This window comes from Amblyomma mixtum, chromosome 10 (assembly GCF_055824585.1).
Source record: "Amblyomma mixtum isolate Tamu chromosome 10, ASM5582458v1, whole genome shotgun sequence".
NCBI classification, from domain to species: Eukaryota; Metazoa; Arthropoda; class Arachnida; order Ixodida; family Ixodidae; genus Amblyomma; species Amblyomma mixtum.
The window spans coordinates 12,779,798-12,796,926 of NC_143021.1; the positions used below are offsets into that span (position 1 = coordinate 12,779,798).

At 45.4% G+C, this 17,129-nt stretch overlaps 1 protein-coding gene across 1 annotated transcript in view; it reads right to left on the reverse strand.

Annotated features, from left to right (window-relative positions):
* Positions 1–17,129, reverse strand: part of LOC149325158 (sodium-coupled monocarboxylate transporter 2-like) — a 194,356-nt gene that overhangs the window by 110,342 nt on the left and 66,885 nt on the right. The window contains exon 5 of the mRNA XM_089563580.1: positions 6,853–6,920. Within this exon, the coding sequence (XP_089419706.1) occupies positions 6,853–6,920 (68 nt within the window). The remainder of the gene's footprint in view (positions 1–6,852; positions 6,921–17,129) is intronic.

A 17,129-nucleotide genomic window follows, 5' to 3' on the forward strand; every position in this document is an offset into this window, starting at 1 on the left:
GAGGTCGCCCGACCCTAATCACGGATTGGGACAAGTTTCGTTCCCTACGTGCTCAGAACGCCCCTACCCGGATTAATAACCTGGACGAGTGGATCTCCAAACTGCAGGCAGATGTCTCTGCTACTACTCAAGAATCACCTATCACGGCTGATCAATCCAATACAGACAGCCGTCTCCTCCACCTATGGCAGGCCCGCGAAAGCCTTCAAAACCGTTGGAAAAAACAGCGCCACAATAGAACGCTTCGGCGTAGAGTAGCTCAGATAGACAAACAGATTGAGGCGCACACTATCGCACTGACTACCCAGCAATAGGGTCAAGTTTGTGACAACATGCGTGGACAGCTCGGGCTAACTCGCACCTGGCACCTTCTCCGTTACCTTTTAGACCCAGACGGTTGCAAAACATCCAAACGAGACACCATTTACCGCATAGTCCATCAACACCCCGGCTCAGACCAGGATCTTCTCGATGAACTTCGTGTACGCTATCTCAATACTACTTCCCCGGACCCTCTCCCCCCCTATATGGGCGGTGCCAACCCTGCCCTCGATCAGGAGATTTCGGAAGCTGAGGTAAGATTCGCTCTCACTCAGCTCCGTCCTAACTCTGCCCCGGGACCGGACGGCATTTCCAACAAAACTCTCCGTAATTTAGATGACCCGTCCATTGAGGCCCTCACTGCCTTTATGAATGATTGCTGGAGAGAGGGTAAAATCCCCGCAGCATGGAAACATGAACGCGTGACTTTCATACCGAAGCCAGGCAAACAACTAGCTCTCGAAAACCTCCGCCCCATCTCCCTAACTTCCTGTGCTGGGAAACTGATGGAGCACGTCATTCTCAACCGTCTCAATAATTACGTTGAAGATAACCATCTCCTACCTCGCACCATGTTTGGCTTCCGCTCAAATCTCTCTACGCAAGACATTATGCTCCAGCTCTCACGAGAGATACTGTGCCCCTCTACCAGAGCGGGCACAAAGGCTATTCTAGGGCTTGATTTAACTAAAGCATTTGACAGCGTCTCGCACCGAGCTATTCTCACTAACCTCTCCCTATTAAATCCTGGTCACCGTACCTATGAGTATATACGTACTTTCCTCTCTGGTCGTAAAGCTGAACTTAGCTTTGGCTCTCTCCTCTCAGACCCTATAAACCTCGGTAGCAATGGCACCCCCCAGGGATCCGTTCTCTCCCCATTTCTTTTCAATGTCGCCTTGCTCACGCTACCTTCTAAATTAGACGCTATCCCCCGGCTATCCCATACCTTATACGCAGACGACATTACCCTCTGGGTTTCAACAGGCAACGATGCTGAGGTCGAATCCGCACTTCAACAAGCGGTCGATGTCATTGAGCGCCATGTAGCCGCAGCCGACCTCTCGTGCTCCCCTCAGAAATCCGAGCTGCTGCTCATCCGAGGTCAACCCGGCCTCCACGGCCACCCTCCCATCTGCATTACTGCTAGTGGTACGCCCATACGCGAAGTATCCACCATTAGGGTATTGGGGCTCCTCATCCAGAGCAATCGGAAAAACACCGACACTCTAGCTAAACTTACAGTCTCTGTATCGCAGACCATTCGTCTAATTCGTCGCATTTCTAATAAACATAGAGGCATGCGAGAGGCTGACCTCCGACGTCTTGTTCAGGCGTTTGTTATCAGTCGCCTCATATATACCCTCCCTTACCTCTACCTTAGCTGCCAGGAACAGGACCGCGTTGACTGTCTTATTCGACAGGCTTACAAGGCGGCTCTTCATCTCCCCCACCGGACCCCCACGTATAAACTACTGGCATTAGGGGTCTACAACACTGTGACGGAGCTCTCGGAAGCTCATCTCACTTCTCAGTACGAGCGTCTCACTCACACCTCCACGGGACGTCACATACTCGACAAGCTTGGAATACGCTTCGAAACAACCGCACCCGACAGGGTCCAGCTTCCACACCATATCCACAGTAACCTTATCGTTACCCCTCTCCCTAAAAATATGCACCCAGAGTATATTGTCGCTCGCCGCAAGCACAGGGCTAAGTCTCTGCACAAAAAATATTTAACAGATCAGACAGCAGTCTATGTCGACGCCGCTGAATACCCCGACCGCGAAGCTTTTTCGCTCGCGGTTGTAAACTACTGTGGACGGCCGCTAGTTGCGTGCTCCATTCCCGTCAGATCGCCTGAAGAGGCCGAGGAGGCGGCCATAGCCTTGGCGATGGTCTCCACCTCTGCAGAAACCATCTTCAGCGACTCTAAATCGGCGATTCGTAGTTTCGCCAAAGGCCGGGTCTCCCCTGTCACCCTCTCTCTCCTCCACTCCACCAAACTTCAACTCCGCCCGATCCAATTGATCTGGGTCCCTACGCACTCGTCGCATCCAGGCAACGAGGCGGCCCACAATTATGCCCGAGGATTCGTCGACCGGGTTGTGGTGTCGCCCGTCCTGCGGACGGCGAGAGATCGTATGGTCACATTTCATGATATAACCATGCACTACCGCTTAGGTAGACTTCTATATCCCCCCGCACATAGTTCTCTCACCAAACCCCAAGAAGTTGCGTGCAGGCAACTCCAAACGAACACCTTCCCCAACCCCGCGATATATGCCCGCATATACCCTGGGGTCTACTCCCCTTCCTGTCAAATGTGTGGCCAACATGCCACTCTATCCCACATACTGTGGGCTTGCCCTCGGGACTACCCCCCTAGAGGCTTGCAGCTCTCGAATCCAGACCAGTGGGAGGCCGCATTGCTCAGCTCCGACTCGGACACACAGATCCGGGTTGTGACAAGAGCCCTAGAAGTCGCCGAACGCCACGGGCTCATGGCCACTTGATGGGGCTCTAACCCCACACCGTCAGATACATCTGTCGACGAAAATAAAGTTTATCCTCCTCCTCCTTAGAACTAAGCCTTCACGTTATGTCTGCGTGTGCTTTTCGCTGTGTTGCTACCATCGATTATTACCAACTAGAGCTGGTTGCCGCCTTACTCATATCTTCATTCTTTAAAACAGCGCACAAGACAGGGACACAGACAGAAAAGACACACACAGCACTGTTCTGTCTTTTCTGTCTGTGTCCCTGTGTTTCTTTTGTGCTGTTTTAAAGAACCATGGTTCACCAACTAGTCTGCACGTCTACCCTTGTAATACTCATATCTGACCGTGTGTTACACTTCCCGCAGATCACCTTGAGTATGTTATTCTGCACCCGTACATTTTACTGCGCCCACGATTAACGATATATTAGCTCCGACCAGCAAGTTTATGGACACCTGAAAGTGTACCGACGATCGCATACTTTTTGCCGCGCTTTTGTAGGTACAAAGGGCATTGGTTCCTGTCTCGAAAATTTGCTTGTTTTCTCCACTTGCCAGCCTACATGCTTTAAAAACAGACAATTTTGCACGCAGTGCCACTGAAAAGGCAAATCCTGAAACTTGGAAAACTTTCCCTCGATATTTGTTTGCGCGCATGACACTGTAACGCGCTTTCTTCAAGAGAGGCTCAATTCATTGTGGACTAGCGAACATAGACATTGGCGTCTGGTGGTCCGGAAACACAAGGCAATTTTTGTGCGCGTTTAAGACTCTCGATTTATAACGCTAGCTAGCAGATGTTTTAGAGACGCTACGTCGCCATATAGAGGAGTTTTGCTAGCGGACAGCCTGACAATAATCATCTCCGTGGTCAAAAACATGTCTACTATCACGGGATGCGCGAATCGAATATTATAAACAAAAAATTCGCATTCATTGCGAAAACTTATTCTCCTATTCCGTCGTAAGAAAAATCTGTAGCGCAACCAAGACGTACACAAGAGAGGACCACAAAGGACTAGCGCTAAACTTCATCTAACTTTATTCACCAACAGCGCAGCAAGTATAAGGAAAATCTTATATTTCCTTATATTTGCTGCGCTGTTAGTGAATAAAGTTAAATGAAGTTTAGCGCTAGTCCTGTGTGGTCCTCTCTTGTGTACGTCTTGGTTGCGTTACAGTTCTTTTCTTACAACAAGCGCCATCTAGCCCAACAAAAAGTTATCCTATTCCGTCCTAGTATTCCAGAGGACACGAATTTACGATCCGGACTCATTCACAAGCGCTTATTTTCGTCGCGAGCAAAGTTAAGCGACCCTCATCCCCAGTGTACAGCGCCGCCAGTTTCTTAAGAAATATTGGAGCGATATTGTACCATTATAGCGTGTATCATTTTTATGACACTTTTCTCTATATATAAGGTTGAAACCTGGCAAATGTTTTTTCTTATTGCATCGGAAACTTTTTCAATAATATATTAATATTATTTTTGTAAACAAGGTTCGACTTTTAACACCTACGATCATGCTTATCCGAACGATTTCTTTGCATTTCTACTTACTAGTTTATTCTTCTGGAAAGTTAAACGCTGGAGCATGTAGAAATAAAAACGATATTACAAGCATTAGCTCCTAGGCTTAATAGTTCGATATTCCATTACAGTATATTCCGAGATTCCTGACCGTGCCATCTGTGAAGGCGCAAGAACGTGCAATCCGTTAATCCTTCAGCGTACCTATTAACCATATCAAGTGACACTAGAACAGCTTAGCATTAGTAGGAGATCGTGGGTCTCCTGCTGTCTCCTGCTCTGTAAAAAGTTGTGTAAATGCAAAGAATTGCGTATTTCTATTCCATATTCAAGAAAACTTTGCGCAGAATAACACAAGACGAAAGGGAGAAACACGTACACACACACTAGCGCAAACTTGCAACTGTATTTTTCGGAAACGATACATCGCCTCAAAAAGCAGAAAGGGCGCCAGCGTACGATAGCCAGTGCAACACGTGTGGGAGCACAATGGTAAAGCAGAAATAGCATCTGTGATAGGCACAAGACAATTCAAACTCCGCGGAAATGCACAGAAAGTAGCAACATGAAAGCGGGTTATCGGTCACGAAGAAAATCAAGTTCTTTTTTGAGAAGGGGTATCGATGCTTTACTCACGCAGCCTGCCGTACTAGATACCTCTCGAGCCTCTACAATTTCCCGGGCCACCCTATCGGAAGCTCTCCCGATAACAACCGTAGAACGGAGGAGACCGTCCGTGAATGCATAGAAGTAGCTGGCACAGTGCTTTTCAAAACTCATGTGGTGTTTCAGTGTCTGGTTTTTTAGAGTTATTGAGCATGTATTTGAATTCCATGGTAGTCAGTTTTGAGAATGAGTGCTATGTTCAAAAACGCGGGATATGCGTTGGGTCTTGTGTCGCTCCTGTTTTATGCGAGATATTTTTAGCTAAATTTGACCGTGACTTGAAGGCTGATCTTGACAACCATAGCATTGTGAGCATTTTCAGATACGTTGACGATTTTCTAGTCCTTCTACAACTAGATTTGAAGCATGATGTTTCTACGGTTGCTGACTCAGTCTTGGGGAAGTTTTTTGCTTGCTCTAAGACGCTGAATTTTACCCTTGAACTACCACAGGACCACTGTCTACAATTTTTAGACCTTAAACTGTTTTTTACTAATGACAAACACCTTTGTTGGGCTTACATGCCGCGTTCGAAAAAAGCTTTGTTACCTTTTGATTCATCTCATTCTAAGCTCGTAAAACGTGGCATTGCATCATCTTGTCTAAGATCAGCCCTTTCGAAATCTTGCACGCACAGGATCAAATCCAGTTTTGACCACCAGGTTGAACGTTTGGAGCGAGCTGGTTTTCCGAGTTCAGTATTAGTTTCTGTAGCCGAGTCTTTGCTTAGACCATTTAGAAGGCTTGAGAGGGCCGTCGATGTTCCTCAACTCACACTGCCAAGAGAAAAAAAAGAGAAAAAAGAGACCTTTCCAAGTTCTCCCATATGTGCACAAACTATCGCACAATGCCAAAAGGGTGGCCAACAAGTTCGGAGTGGATGTTGTGTTTACAGCTCCTTTGAAATTGTCCCGCCTGTGCGCAATGACCAGCAGGTGCCAGGGTAAGAGAGCAATGAAGAACAAATGTGTCACGAAACACCAAACACAGTTTGTGACCTGCACTGTTGGTGTGGTGTATAAGGTTCCACTCAGCTGTGGGTCTGTGTACATAGGCCAGACAGGGCGCTGTCTCAATGACAGGCTCAGAGAGCATGCCAATTCATTGGGCTCAAATGGAGGCTCGAACCTGTCATTGCATTGCCTTAAATGCAAACACTATGTAGACAGGAATAAGAAGAAGGAACAGTAGTGCCGCCCTCTCCTCCGTTCTACGGTTGTTATCGGGAGAGCTTCCGATAGGGTGGCCCGGGAAATTGTAGAGGCTCGAGAGATATCTAGTACGGCAGGCTGCGTGAGTAAAGCATCGATAGCCCTTCTCAAAAAAGAACTTGATTTTCTTCGTGACCGATAACCCGCTTTCATGTTGCTACTTTCTGTGCATTTCCGCGGAGTTTGAATTGTCTTGTGCCTATCACAGATGTTATTTCTGCTTTACCATTGTGCTCCCACACGTGTTGCACTGGCTATCGTACGCTGGCGCCCTTTCTGCTTTTTAAGGCGATGTATCGTTTCCGAAAAATACAGTTGCAAGTTTGCGCTAGTGTGTGTGTACGTGTTTCTCCCTTTCGTCTTGTGTTATTCTGCGCAAAGTTTTCTTGAATATGTCGCTGCACCAACTGGCCCAACATTCTGCTCTACTAAGCTTCTATTCCATATTTCTCATAATCTTTTGATTTGCAGTTTTAAATTGTTAGTGTTGTGTTTATTATATTTTTCTTGGTGTTACCAATATCTATTTTTTAGTGTTTCTCCACTGTTGTGTGAGGTCCGCAGTATTGGCTAAATAAAATATTCAAATTTCAAGTTGGTCAATTTCGGAAGCTGCTTACCAGAGCCGTGTAGAATGTGCCTGCCAGTCCAATGAAAATATTAGACCAGAAAAGCGGTGCGTCGAACACTGCAATGTAAATGATATGTGCAAATTTGTAATCCGCACGTCAATGAAGGCTGACAACAAAGGGCGGCAAAAATGGACGGAGTGCAGGCTACATGTTGCCGCTTTTTGCGTTACTGACGAGGCCCACTCTCTACACAAGTTCGTTCGTTGAAATTCCACTGCAAGAGGCAAATAGGCCTGTGTCCACCTAAGGAAGCAAACCCCTTAAAGAGCATCACGCGACTGTTTTGACGTCTTTTCATCAAAAAGAAAGCTAGCAAGTTGGCCCAGACACAAGAAAGAATAAAGAAAACATCACGGACTCTCCTCTGTGGAAAATATCTTTAATTACAGTGGTATTATGAAGCAAGGAAAAATGATGTAAACCTTCCTCTTCGGAACTCCTTGCTTCCGCCATGCTCCTCGGACACTTTTCACCCATCGGACGAGAAGCGCCTCCTTACAGCGATAGGCGAAGCTGTCTAAGCTCTTTCATTTTCACGCCGGCAGGTGCCACTGCAGACGAGCAGCGGATAAAGCCCCTGAAAAAACTAAAGTAGCGACAAGACGCCCTCCCTCTTCTATCCTCCTCCCCTGCGCGCCGGGCGAACAACTTTTGTTTTCTTTGTGATTTCATGTGACTGCGGTGACGACCTCTAGCCCGCTCCGAAGGAACTAACGCCCCTTTTCAATTGGTTGCGCTGGATTCCCGTACTTGCCGAATTCTTCTCTATGTCTCCGCATTAACCGTGCGTTCCGCTGCATAAATACATCGGTGACTTAGGAGAAACATTTGCATGCTTCACTGAATCGTCTAAAGGCAATAATGAGCACGCATAGATGGACTGTTTTGGTAGAGCCGCACGCGCACCGTGTCCGGGTGCGCCGGGCTTTATGCGGCGTGCCAAGTTTGACATCGAGAGTGGGGCGCGCATTGAACGTGACCGTGAATCACGAGGCCGTAGAATGAATTTGCGGTGATCTGTCTTGGTGAAGAGTATGCAAACAGAACAACCGTCCCCGCCGGAACGCTGGACGTGCTACAACGGATGCACAGGCTTGACATTCTAAAAGGCACCTGCAAGTGAAGGCATTCTTAATTCGCGTGGTACATCCGCTCTTCTAGTGGCTTTTAGTTTTGGTCTGCTCTGCTGAAGTGTATCGCGGACCAGGTAAGACGCTTGAGGGAGTGCTCGAAATACGGTATGAAGGCCACGCTAAGTGTGCACTTATCTGTGCCTCCCCTAATGTTCTTTTGCTTGCATGAACTGTAACGATATAGACTCCCGCATTAAAATTTTCTTTGGAATAGTTACTTAGTAAGGAGAAAACCTACCTCGCAAATATCCTTCGCCTGCCAGCAATGGGATAATAAAGTTCTACATAAATGTTTCATCGGTATCAGTCATTTAGTGAAAAGCAAAACCTACCTCGCTTTTAACACATCTGTCCGATAATCTTCCATATTCGTATAGTCGCTATTAGAGCACTGCACGGGCCTTAATTATTCACGCGTCCCGAGCCCGTCAACCTTTTTCGTTACCCGCCCCAGCCCGGCTCGATTTTTTCGATATAGGCCCGAACCCGGCCCGCGAGGTATAGACATGCCCGGCTCAGGTTCGGAAACAGCCCGAGTACTTAATGCACATCGGTAAAGCGAAAGCCTTTTGTTATACGGATCTCATTAAAAAAAAAAAAAAAGCGGCTACAATACTTTTAAAGACTGAGATAGTGGAGGCCTCACTGTGGGCAACGTTAACAAAAAAAAAACGTTTTAGCATTAATAAAAGAGGTTATCACAGATTTGCTCGCATTCGTAGCCTCCTTCTAACTAGTTAGGCGTCAAGGGGAAGCGAGAACGCGGAATTGATGTTACAAAGTATGTGACAGGAAACGCGCGACCCACTTACGATGGGCACTATATCACGCATACCCACAGCTACTGGTCATATTTCGAGAGTAAACGCAAGCCAGCGCGCGACAGCTGGTGTTTCCACCAGCGGTGCCTACGGTGCCTTGACGATGCATATTGGCGCGATAATTTTCTTTTTGTCTTTTTCTTTCTATATATATATATATATGTATATATATATATATATGTATATATATATATATATATATATATATATATGTATATGTATATATATATATGTATATATATATATATATATATATATATATATATATATATATATATATAAATATATATATATATATATATATATATATATATATATATATATATATATATATATATACTATACACGCAAGCACGCGCGCGACTGCAGTATGTAACGCTTGCGCTTCACCATGTCAGAGCGCAGTTTGATCTGCGCTTATAGTACGCATGTATGTCTAACTGCGGCATGCGCTCAAATTTAAGGAACGTCACTCTAGAGTTAGACGTGTGCCTCGCGTCACTTACACGTTTGCGTGCGTGCAATCACGATGCGCTCAACGCAAGCGCCCTTATGTCGAGCTTACTGCGGCCATACGCTCGATCGCGAACAAACCACTGCACAGCGTAGCTTGAAAAAAAAAATTACCGACGATTACGTTACTTCCTAATGCGAAATTTGAGCGCAGCAAATAAGCTGTTTCACCTTTTCGATAGATTGAGGCAAATAAATCGAGCAACACATGTATGCGCTATCACAGAATTTTTTTTTTATTTTTCACACGTATTCGCAATTTCGGCTCGGGCGGTGCACATATACAGATCCGCCGCCACCGATCTGGCTCTCTGATTGCCACCGCACAGGGGTTGCATTGGAGGAGGAGCGAAGAAAGGAATTAAGTTCGAGCCGGCGCTTTGACAACCGGAGACTCGCAGGAAGAGGGGGGAGGGGGGCGGCGTGTACACCCAGCGGCAAACGATGGGGGCAGAAGCGCGCGCAGCAAGCGGACAACACGATAAAGGGAGGAGGGAAGAGATAGCAGCGACTGACTGATGCCGCTGACGCCGATAGCGCTGGGGGGATGAAAGGGGGGCGGAGCTGGTTACGAGGCCGACGCCGACGACGACGCGAAACCCAGGAACGGACGCCAAAGAGCTGCGCTCTAAAAAGGAAAACTCAGCAGCTATTGAAAGCACGTCCCTTACGTCGCAAAGTCTGGTCGATGGCGTTGCATTAAAATTCGCCCGGCCAATTCTGTGCAACCAAACCTTCCTCCGGCCCGCGTCGGTTTTCGATGATGGGATCGAGAAGAACCGCTTTCCGCCGTCGTGACGGTTCTTGCACCCGAAGGCGCAGCAGCCCGTCATGCCGCACAGATAGACGGCTTGAAGTTAGGTGACTGACACACGTTCCGAACAAAACAAAAGCCGCTGTTCTTCACAGCAAGCAAAAGCGCAGTGTCCGCAACGACGCCTGCCGAACCTACGGCGCGCGGTTGGAGCGGACAATATGGCGTCTGCGGCGGCGAAAAGCGCGGGTTTAAAGGACTTTTGCGCGCGAAACCATCGACCAATGGGAAGAGGCGACGGGCGCAGGAGAGGGTGAGGCGGCGTTCTGCAAAGGTTGTCGCTACTTTAAAAATTTCCAGGGGCTTTAGCAGCGGATCGTAGCGAAGGCTAGGGTTACTGGTTAAGATGGAGCATATGGAGGGAGGGTTTTGGGTTTACGGAGTTTTAACATCCCAAAGGATCTCAGGCGATGAGGGACGCCGTAATGAAAGGCTCCGGAAATTTCGACTGCCTGGAGTTCTTTAACGTGCACTGACATTGCACACTACATGTGCCTCTAGCATTTCGCCTGAATTGACATTCGACCGCTGGAGCCGGCATCGAGCCCGCGTCTTTCCGGTAAGCAGCCAAGCGTCATAACCATTGAGCCACTTAGGCGGCTTGCATGGAGGAAGGAAATACTGGATACGTACCCTGTCGGAACAAAGTTGCGCGACTCTTTGCCATGGTGCTGTCAAAAACGACCAAGTTATGACAGATCGCCGCCAGCGTTCAAAGCAGGAGTCATGCTGGGTGCAGTGGTCAGTGCGCAAGCTCTCAAACTCCGCCTATTGTGTACTCTAGCGTTTGCTGTATTCCTTGAAAATGACTCGCAGGGAGAGAGAGATGTTCCTATCTCAACGAAATGTTAACGAAATACTCTCATGCGTAGCGGTGTCGTCGACCGTTGTAACCGCACGAGTCACTAAAACTTTCTTTTTGTAAATAGAAGAGTCATAAAAAACACGACACGAGAAACATGCATAGCCATCTTTTTAGTGCGCTATAACTGGACCCGCCTTCCTGGTTTGTTTGAGAAAACAAAATCGCTGCCCCGAGTAGCATACACACGTGTAAATTCGTGCGCTTCTTGCGCAAGGGGGAAACGCTGACGCACTGCTGCGTTCTGGAGTGCACTCTGCGAGGATAGTGAGATGCATGGTCGAACTAGATATGCTTCTGTTACAAATTAGTTATTTCTTCTGTTATACGCTGTTGCGCTAATTTACGCCAACATCAATGTAAAATACGTGAAGTGCGCAGACCTGTTTACACCTTTTACTTTGTGCCCAAGTTTTCACAAGGCTTTTTAGGTAAGGTTTTGAAATTATGACTCGGAGCAAAAACCTGTCTTTCTGGGGTAGCATAGAAACATTGTAACATTTTTACTTTCTTTTTTGCTTAACCGTGAATTTTTGTACTGGATATGACTTTTCTCTTCACTTTTCCAAATGTCATATATGAAGGATCGAAAAACAGTACTGTTCTATCGCAGCCCGAGGGAAAAGGGCGCGAAAATAAGAGAAGACACACACCGGGCACAGAGCCCAACCTCCAGTAACAGCGAACAAACAAAAAAGCGTTTATTTGCGGTAAGCGGCTTATATACCCTCGGCTAGGTGGCGCACATCGTTAGCTGCACAGAAGTGAGTTCAACAGGTTGCCAACACAAAACAAGGAAAAAGCTACACATGAACACATGAGAACACCACATCATCCCCTTCGCAAAAAAAAAATGGCTGTGGCTCAACTTGGTGAAGCCGGGAAACCGCGAAAGAAATACCCATGGCTACGCCCTCGCTCACATGATAGTCGTGCTGTTGTGGTGCTTGTGTGAAACTTGTATACCTTGGTGCTGCTGTGGTGATCACTTGGCTAATCTATGTAGCTCGCACGTTCTCGCCGAGCCACATACTGGGCACGCTCAGTAGGCAGCTGGCACGACTCCTGGTTCCTCTCGGTCGGACATTTCTCTGGAACAGACAGCAGCTTGGATGCATTCCACGTGCGGCCATCCGCCAGGCGGAAAGAGCTTGTTCACTCGAAAAGCAGACGCTCACATATTTGTTGTGATGTTGCACCTTCAAGTAGCTGGTCTCGTACAGCCTTCTCAATTTGGTCACCGAAGACACAGCTTGCAGCGAGCTCGCGTAGTGCAGCGGCATACGCTTTGAAAGGCTCACCCGGCAGCTGGCGACGCTGCCGAAAGCGGTGTCGCTCCATCAGCTCGCTGACGCTTGTAGCGCAATGCTTGTCAAGCAATGAAAGTGCCTCGTCGAAAACATCGGTGTCAGTCTCAGTCTTTACATTTGCGTTCATAAGCTCCGACGCGGTAAGGGGCGCCAAACTGTAATATATGCTCTGCCCCTCCAAGCCTTGTGCATTCAGTAGGATAGCTTTTCTGCGTCGATGCGTGAGGTCCTCACCAATTGCCTCTGAGTAGTTGAGGAACGCAAGCTTCCACTGTTTCCACGGCACTGATGAAGGTCCCGGCGTAGCAAAAAACGGAGACGTAGGCGGGTTGCAGTTGAATAAGGCAGCCATGGCTTACCGTCGCAGAGCGATGTGCAGGTCAGACACCTGGACCGCGGAACACTCGGACACCCTCCTGGCTGTTTTTGTCCCCTCTATTAACCGCCTCCCGCTCTCTTTCCCTCCACCCCGATCTCTTGTCCCTCTCCTAACTGGCCATGGTCGTTTTCCCTCGTACTTCCATCGTTTTAGTAGTAGTAGTAGTAGTAGTAGGTTTATTTGGCCATATTATATACAATATGCCCTCGAGGTGAGGCTAAAGGAGGTAGACCAAGCATGCCTCCTGACAAGGCCTACACCCCGATCACACATCATGGAAACGGGGGCCGAATGGACAAGAGATAAAAAAACAATGAGCAAACATGATCACAATAGAAAATAGTTAATGATAGACAATAATAAATATCAATTAACAATAAACAAAACATTTCATAATATGCACATTCAAAAAAAAGCAGAACACAAACACACACTCAAAAAAAACAACTAAGTATACAGAATTAGCTGAAATTTAACCGGGGGGGAAAAGAATCGTCAGTTTTTTCTTGAATACAGACACACTATAACTTTCTAAACCAATCTGAATAAGAGACTGGTAGGTATTACACAATGTTATAATTTGATAATCGGTTGTTTGTTTACCATAATTTGTTCTGGGTCTTGCAGTAGATAGGGCAACGGAACGTAGACCATACGCAACGTTTCTTGAATTATAAGTGTTAGAAAAAGAGCTGAAGTCATGCTTGACTTTATAAAAAATATGAAGAGCCAAACTAAAATTGTATGAATGAAAGAAATTGCGAACATGAAATGTTTCGAAAAGATTTGTTTCAAAAGATGAACTTGAACTTAATAAACGTAGAGCTCTTTTCTGGAGAGAAAGCAATTTGTATGAATCAGTTTTGTTGCATGTACCCCACACTAGGTTGCAATACACCAGGTGAGAATGAACAAGGGCAAAATATAGCTGTTTTTTAACTTGTAGTGGGAGGAGATGTCTAACACGATAAATAACATAAATAGATCTGGCCATTTTTAGTCTAATGTAGTTTATATGATCAGTCCAACCCAAATCGCTACGAAAAAACACACCAAGGAACCGGCAACTATGAACTTGCTCGATGTTAAAGTCATTAAAAAATAGTTTGATGTGATGATCTAATGGTTTGTTTTTTGGATAGAAGAGCATAAACTTTGTTTTGTTTACGTTTAATTGAAGTTGATTAACATAGAGCCAAACCGATAACTCCTCAAGCCAGGCATTACATTGGTGTTCAATTACTTGGAGACTGGAGCCGGAAAAAAAGACATTAGTATCGTCGGCATACATCATGATATTAGGAGTTAATGGAATGTTTACAATGTCATTAATATAGAGAATAAATAAAAGTGGTCCCAGAATTGAACCCTGAGGGACACCGAATTTTATCATACCAAAACTGGATTTTACATCATGAATCTGAGTGTACTGTATCCGTGCAGTTAGATAACTTTCCAAAAGTGAATTTGCCACTCCACGGATCCCGTAAGTCTTTAATTTATGGAGCAGTATTGTATGTTGCACAGAATCGAAAGCTTTGCGCAGATCACGAAAAATTCCAACTGAAAAAAGCTTAGTTTCTAAATTGTTAATTATAGAGTTCTTAATATCTAACAGAGCAGATTCTGTTGATTTACCGGCCTGAAAGCCATACTGTTGGGGGCAGATAAGATGTTTAGCTTGTAAGAAATTGTTTAGTCGCCTATAGAGTACACGCTCAGCTAACTTCGAAAACAAAGGCAATACCGAAATAGGACGGTAATTATTTGGGTCATTTTTTGCCTCCTTTGAATAAAACGGTAACTCGTGCGACTTTTAATTTGCTAGGGAATACACCAGAAAGTAGCATTCTGTTACAAATATGCGTAAGAGGGCCAGCAATAATATTTACAGCACATTTGATAGGAAAAGCAGCAACTTCGTCATCTCCAGGTGAGCAGGTGTTCCTAAAAGAATTAATGATAGAAATAACTTCATCCTCTGAAGTAGGGGACAAAAATATAGATTCAGTACTGCAAGAGGGTAAGTATGAGTCTACAGTCCGAGTTGAATGACAGCTAGCAGAGGGTCGGTATGCTCCGGCAGCTAAAAAGTGTTCATTCAGCATATTGGCAAGTGAAACTCCAGCATAATTCACCCCATTGACTTTCAGCTCAGAGGGAAGACAATTCTTCCTGTTCCCTATAATAACGTTAATACCTTGCCAAAGTAATTTAGGATTGTGTAAGATTGATGAAAACTTATTAATATAGAAAAAAGATTTAGCTTTCTTTAGATTTGAGTTTAATTTATTTCGAAACTTCTTAAACTTAACTAAATCATCTGGGCATCGCATTTCCAAAAAACGAGAGAACATTTTGTTCTTTTCTTTAATTTGTTTCAAAAGTGCTCCTGTCATCCATTCTTTTCTAGCCTTTCTATGTTTTTTTATAGTTTGAGTTGGGAACGCAGCGTAATAGCATTCAAGCAGCTTCTGAATAAATATATCATAAGCACGGGACGAGTCATTTTCACCATATACATCTACCCAATTAATTGTAGACAACAAGTGACAAAATGTGGAGATGCTCTTCTCATCATTAACTCTACGAGCGTGAACGGGTTTGTTGAATTTGGTCGTATCAGGAAAAAGTGAAAAGAAAGGCAAGTGATCACTAATCCCAGAAGAAAAAACACCGGATATGCAACTCTGAGGTGGGAAATTAGTGAAGCACAAATCAATTAATGTTTCAGAGTGCAAGGATATGCGAGTAGGCAATTCAATATTATTGTCACAACCATTAGACAGCATTATTTCATTTAAATTAATCTTCAGAGCGTTATCCTCCAAAAAGTTGATATTGAAGTCACCTAGCACAATGATACGCCAGTTGTTTTGGTTTGCAAACTTCAGAAAACAATCAATGAAGCGAAAAAAATTGTCAGAATTTCCTTGAGGGGGGCGATACACAACCATAATAGCAACTCTATGAAAAGCAATGCAGACAGTTTCAAAATCTGTACAAACAAGTGAATAATCCGAAAAGACCTCAAAGCACAAATAATTTTGCACATATAAAGATACACCACCACCACGCTTTCCATCTCGAAATACTGAAATAGGTTTGTAACCAGGAAACTCGCTGACATCTGCATTTGAGGTAAACCATGTTTCAGTGAAGGCAATAAGGTCAAAATTAAAGTTCAGTTTAGTTAATTCAGCTTCTACTTCTTCTGATTTATTTTTTAGGCTTTGACAATTCAAGTGGTAAAGAGATAGTGTGTTGCGAGGATTGTAAGCACCGTCCATTAGAAAGTCGGTGAATGACTCGGCAGTAAAATAAGCCATTGTTGAGCAGGTGTACTGCGCAGTCTCGCAGCAACAGTGATTAAACCATCTTATCAATGTCCTCCTCACAAGCTATCCTGATGGCTCGTGCACCAGCCTGCTTTCGAGCGTCGATCTTTCCTTCCTTTGACCAGACGAAAGCGTACTTCATTTCCTTAGCCTTCATTTTAGCGAGCCACAGTAAATTCCTGCTAGAAGCCGTCAGGTTATCAAAGAATCGAATGTCATCTTCGCATTCTTTGCGCTTTGAAATCCAGTCTGTTTTTGTGGATCGGTTGGCAAAACGGATCAAAACCACAGGCACTTGTCAGGTTGAGATGGAAGGCAGTGTAGCCCTTCTATGTCCTTTGCTACAAGTGTGGGCAAGTCAAGCTTCACAGCAAGGCTGTTTACTTTGCTCAGTAAATCTTCACCATCTGTCACAGGCATTCCATGTATTTCCATGTTTTGCCGCCTACTGTACTGGCTCAGGTCGTTCAATTCCTGACGCAGTTTTCGAATTTGCTGCTCGTCCTGGTTTGCCTCAATGTCGTCAACTCTCTTACGTAGGAGCTCGATTTCCTTGTCATGCCTATTAGATACTTCGAGCAATTTGTCATACGTGTCAGACATATGTTGTACAGACATTTCAATGCTTGAAACGGTTTCCTTCAAAGATGTCAGATCATCCACTTTGGCTGTGAGATTTGCCAAAGACCTACTAATCTCAGCAAGCTGTTTGCATAAGACAGCAGAAGATGCATTACTGCTGCTATCATGACTGCGAGACGCCGAAGATCGACATGTCAAGCATTTCAGGGCTTTTCTTAATTCAGCATTTTTTGCTTTGAAACTCCGCTCCCCAACCCCTGCACACTTCCCTATATGAAACCTTTCACAGCAATCCGCACAAGTCATAAATTCTTCACCATCTATAATGTCTTCGTAGCATGCAGAACAAGGATCAAAATTTTCAGATGACATTGCAAGCAAGACACTAGACCATGGGCAGCAGTGGCAGCAGTGGCGGCAGTATGCACTGGCAGCTTAACAACAGTAAGAAAAGACAACTGACCTGCAAATTCAAAACAGTTGTTTGAGCACTCTTGTGCAGCAACGTGCCAC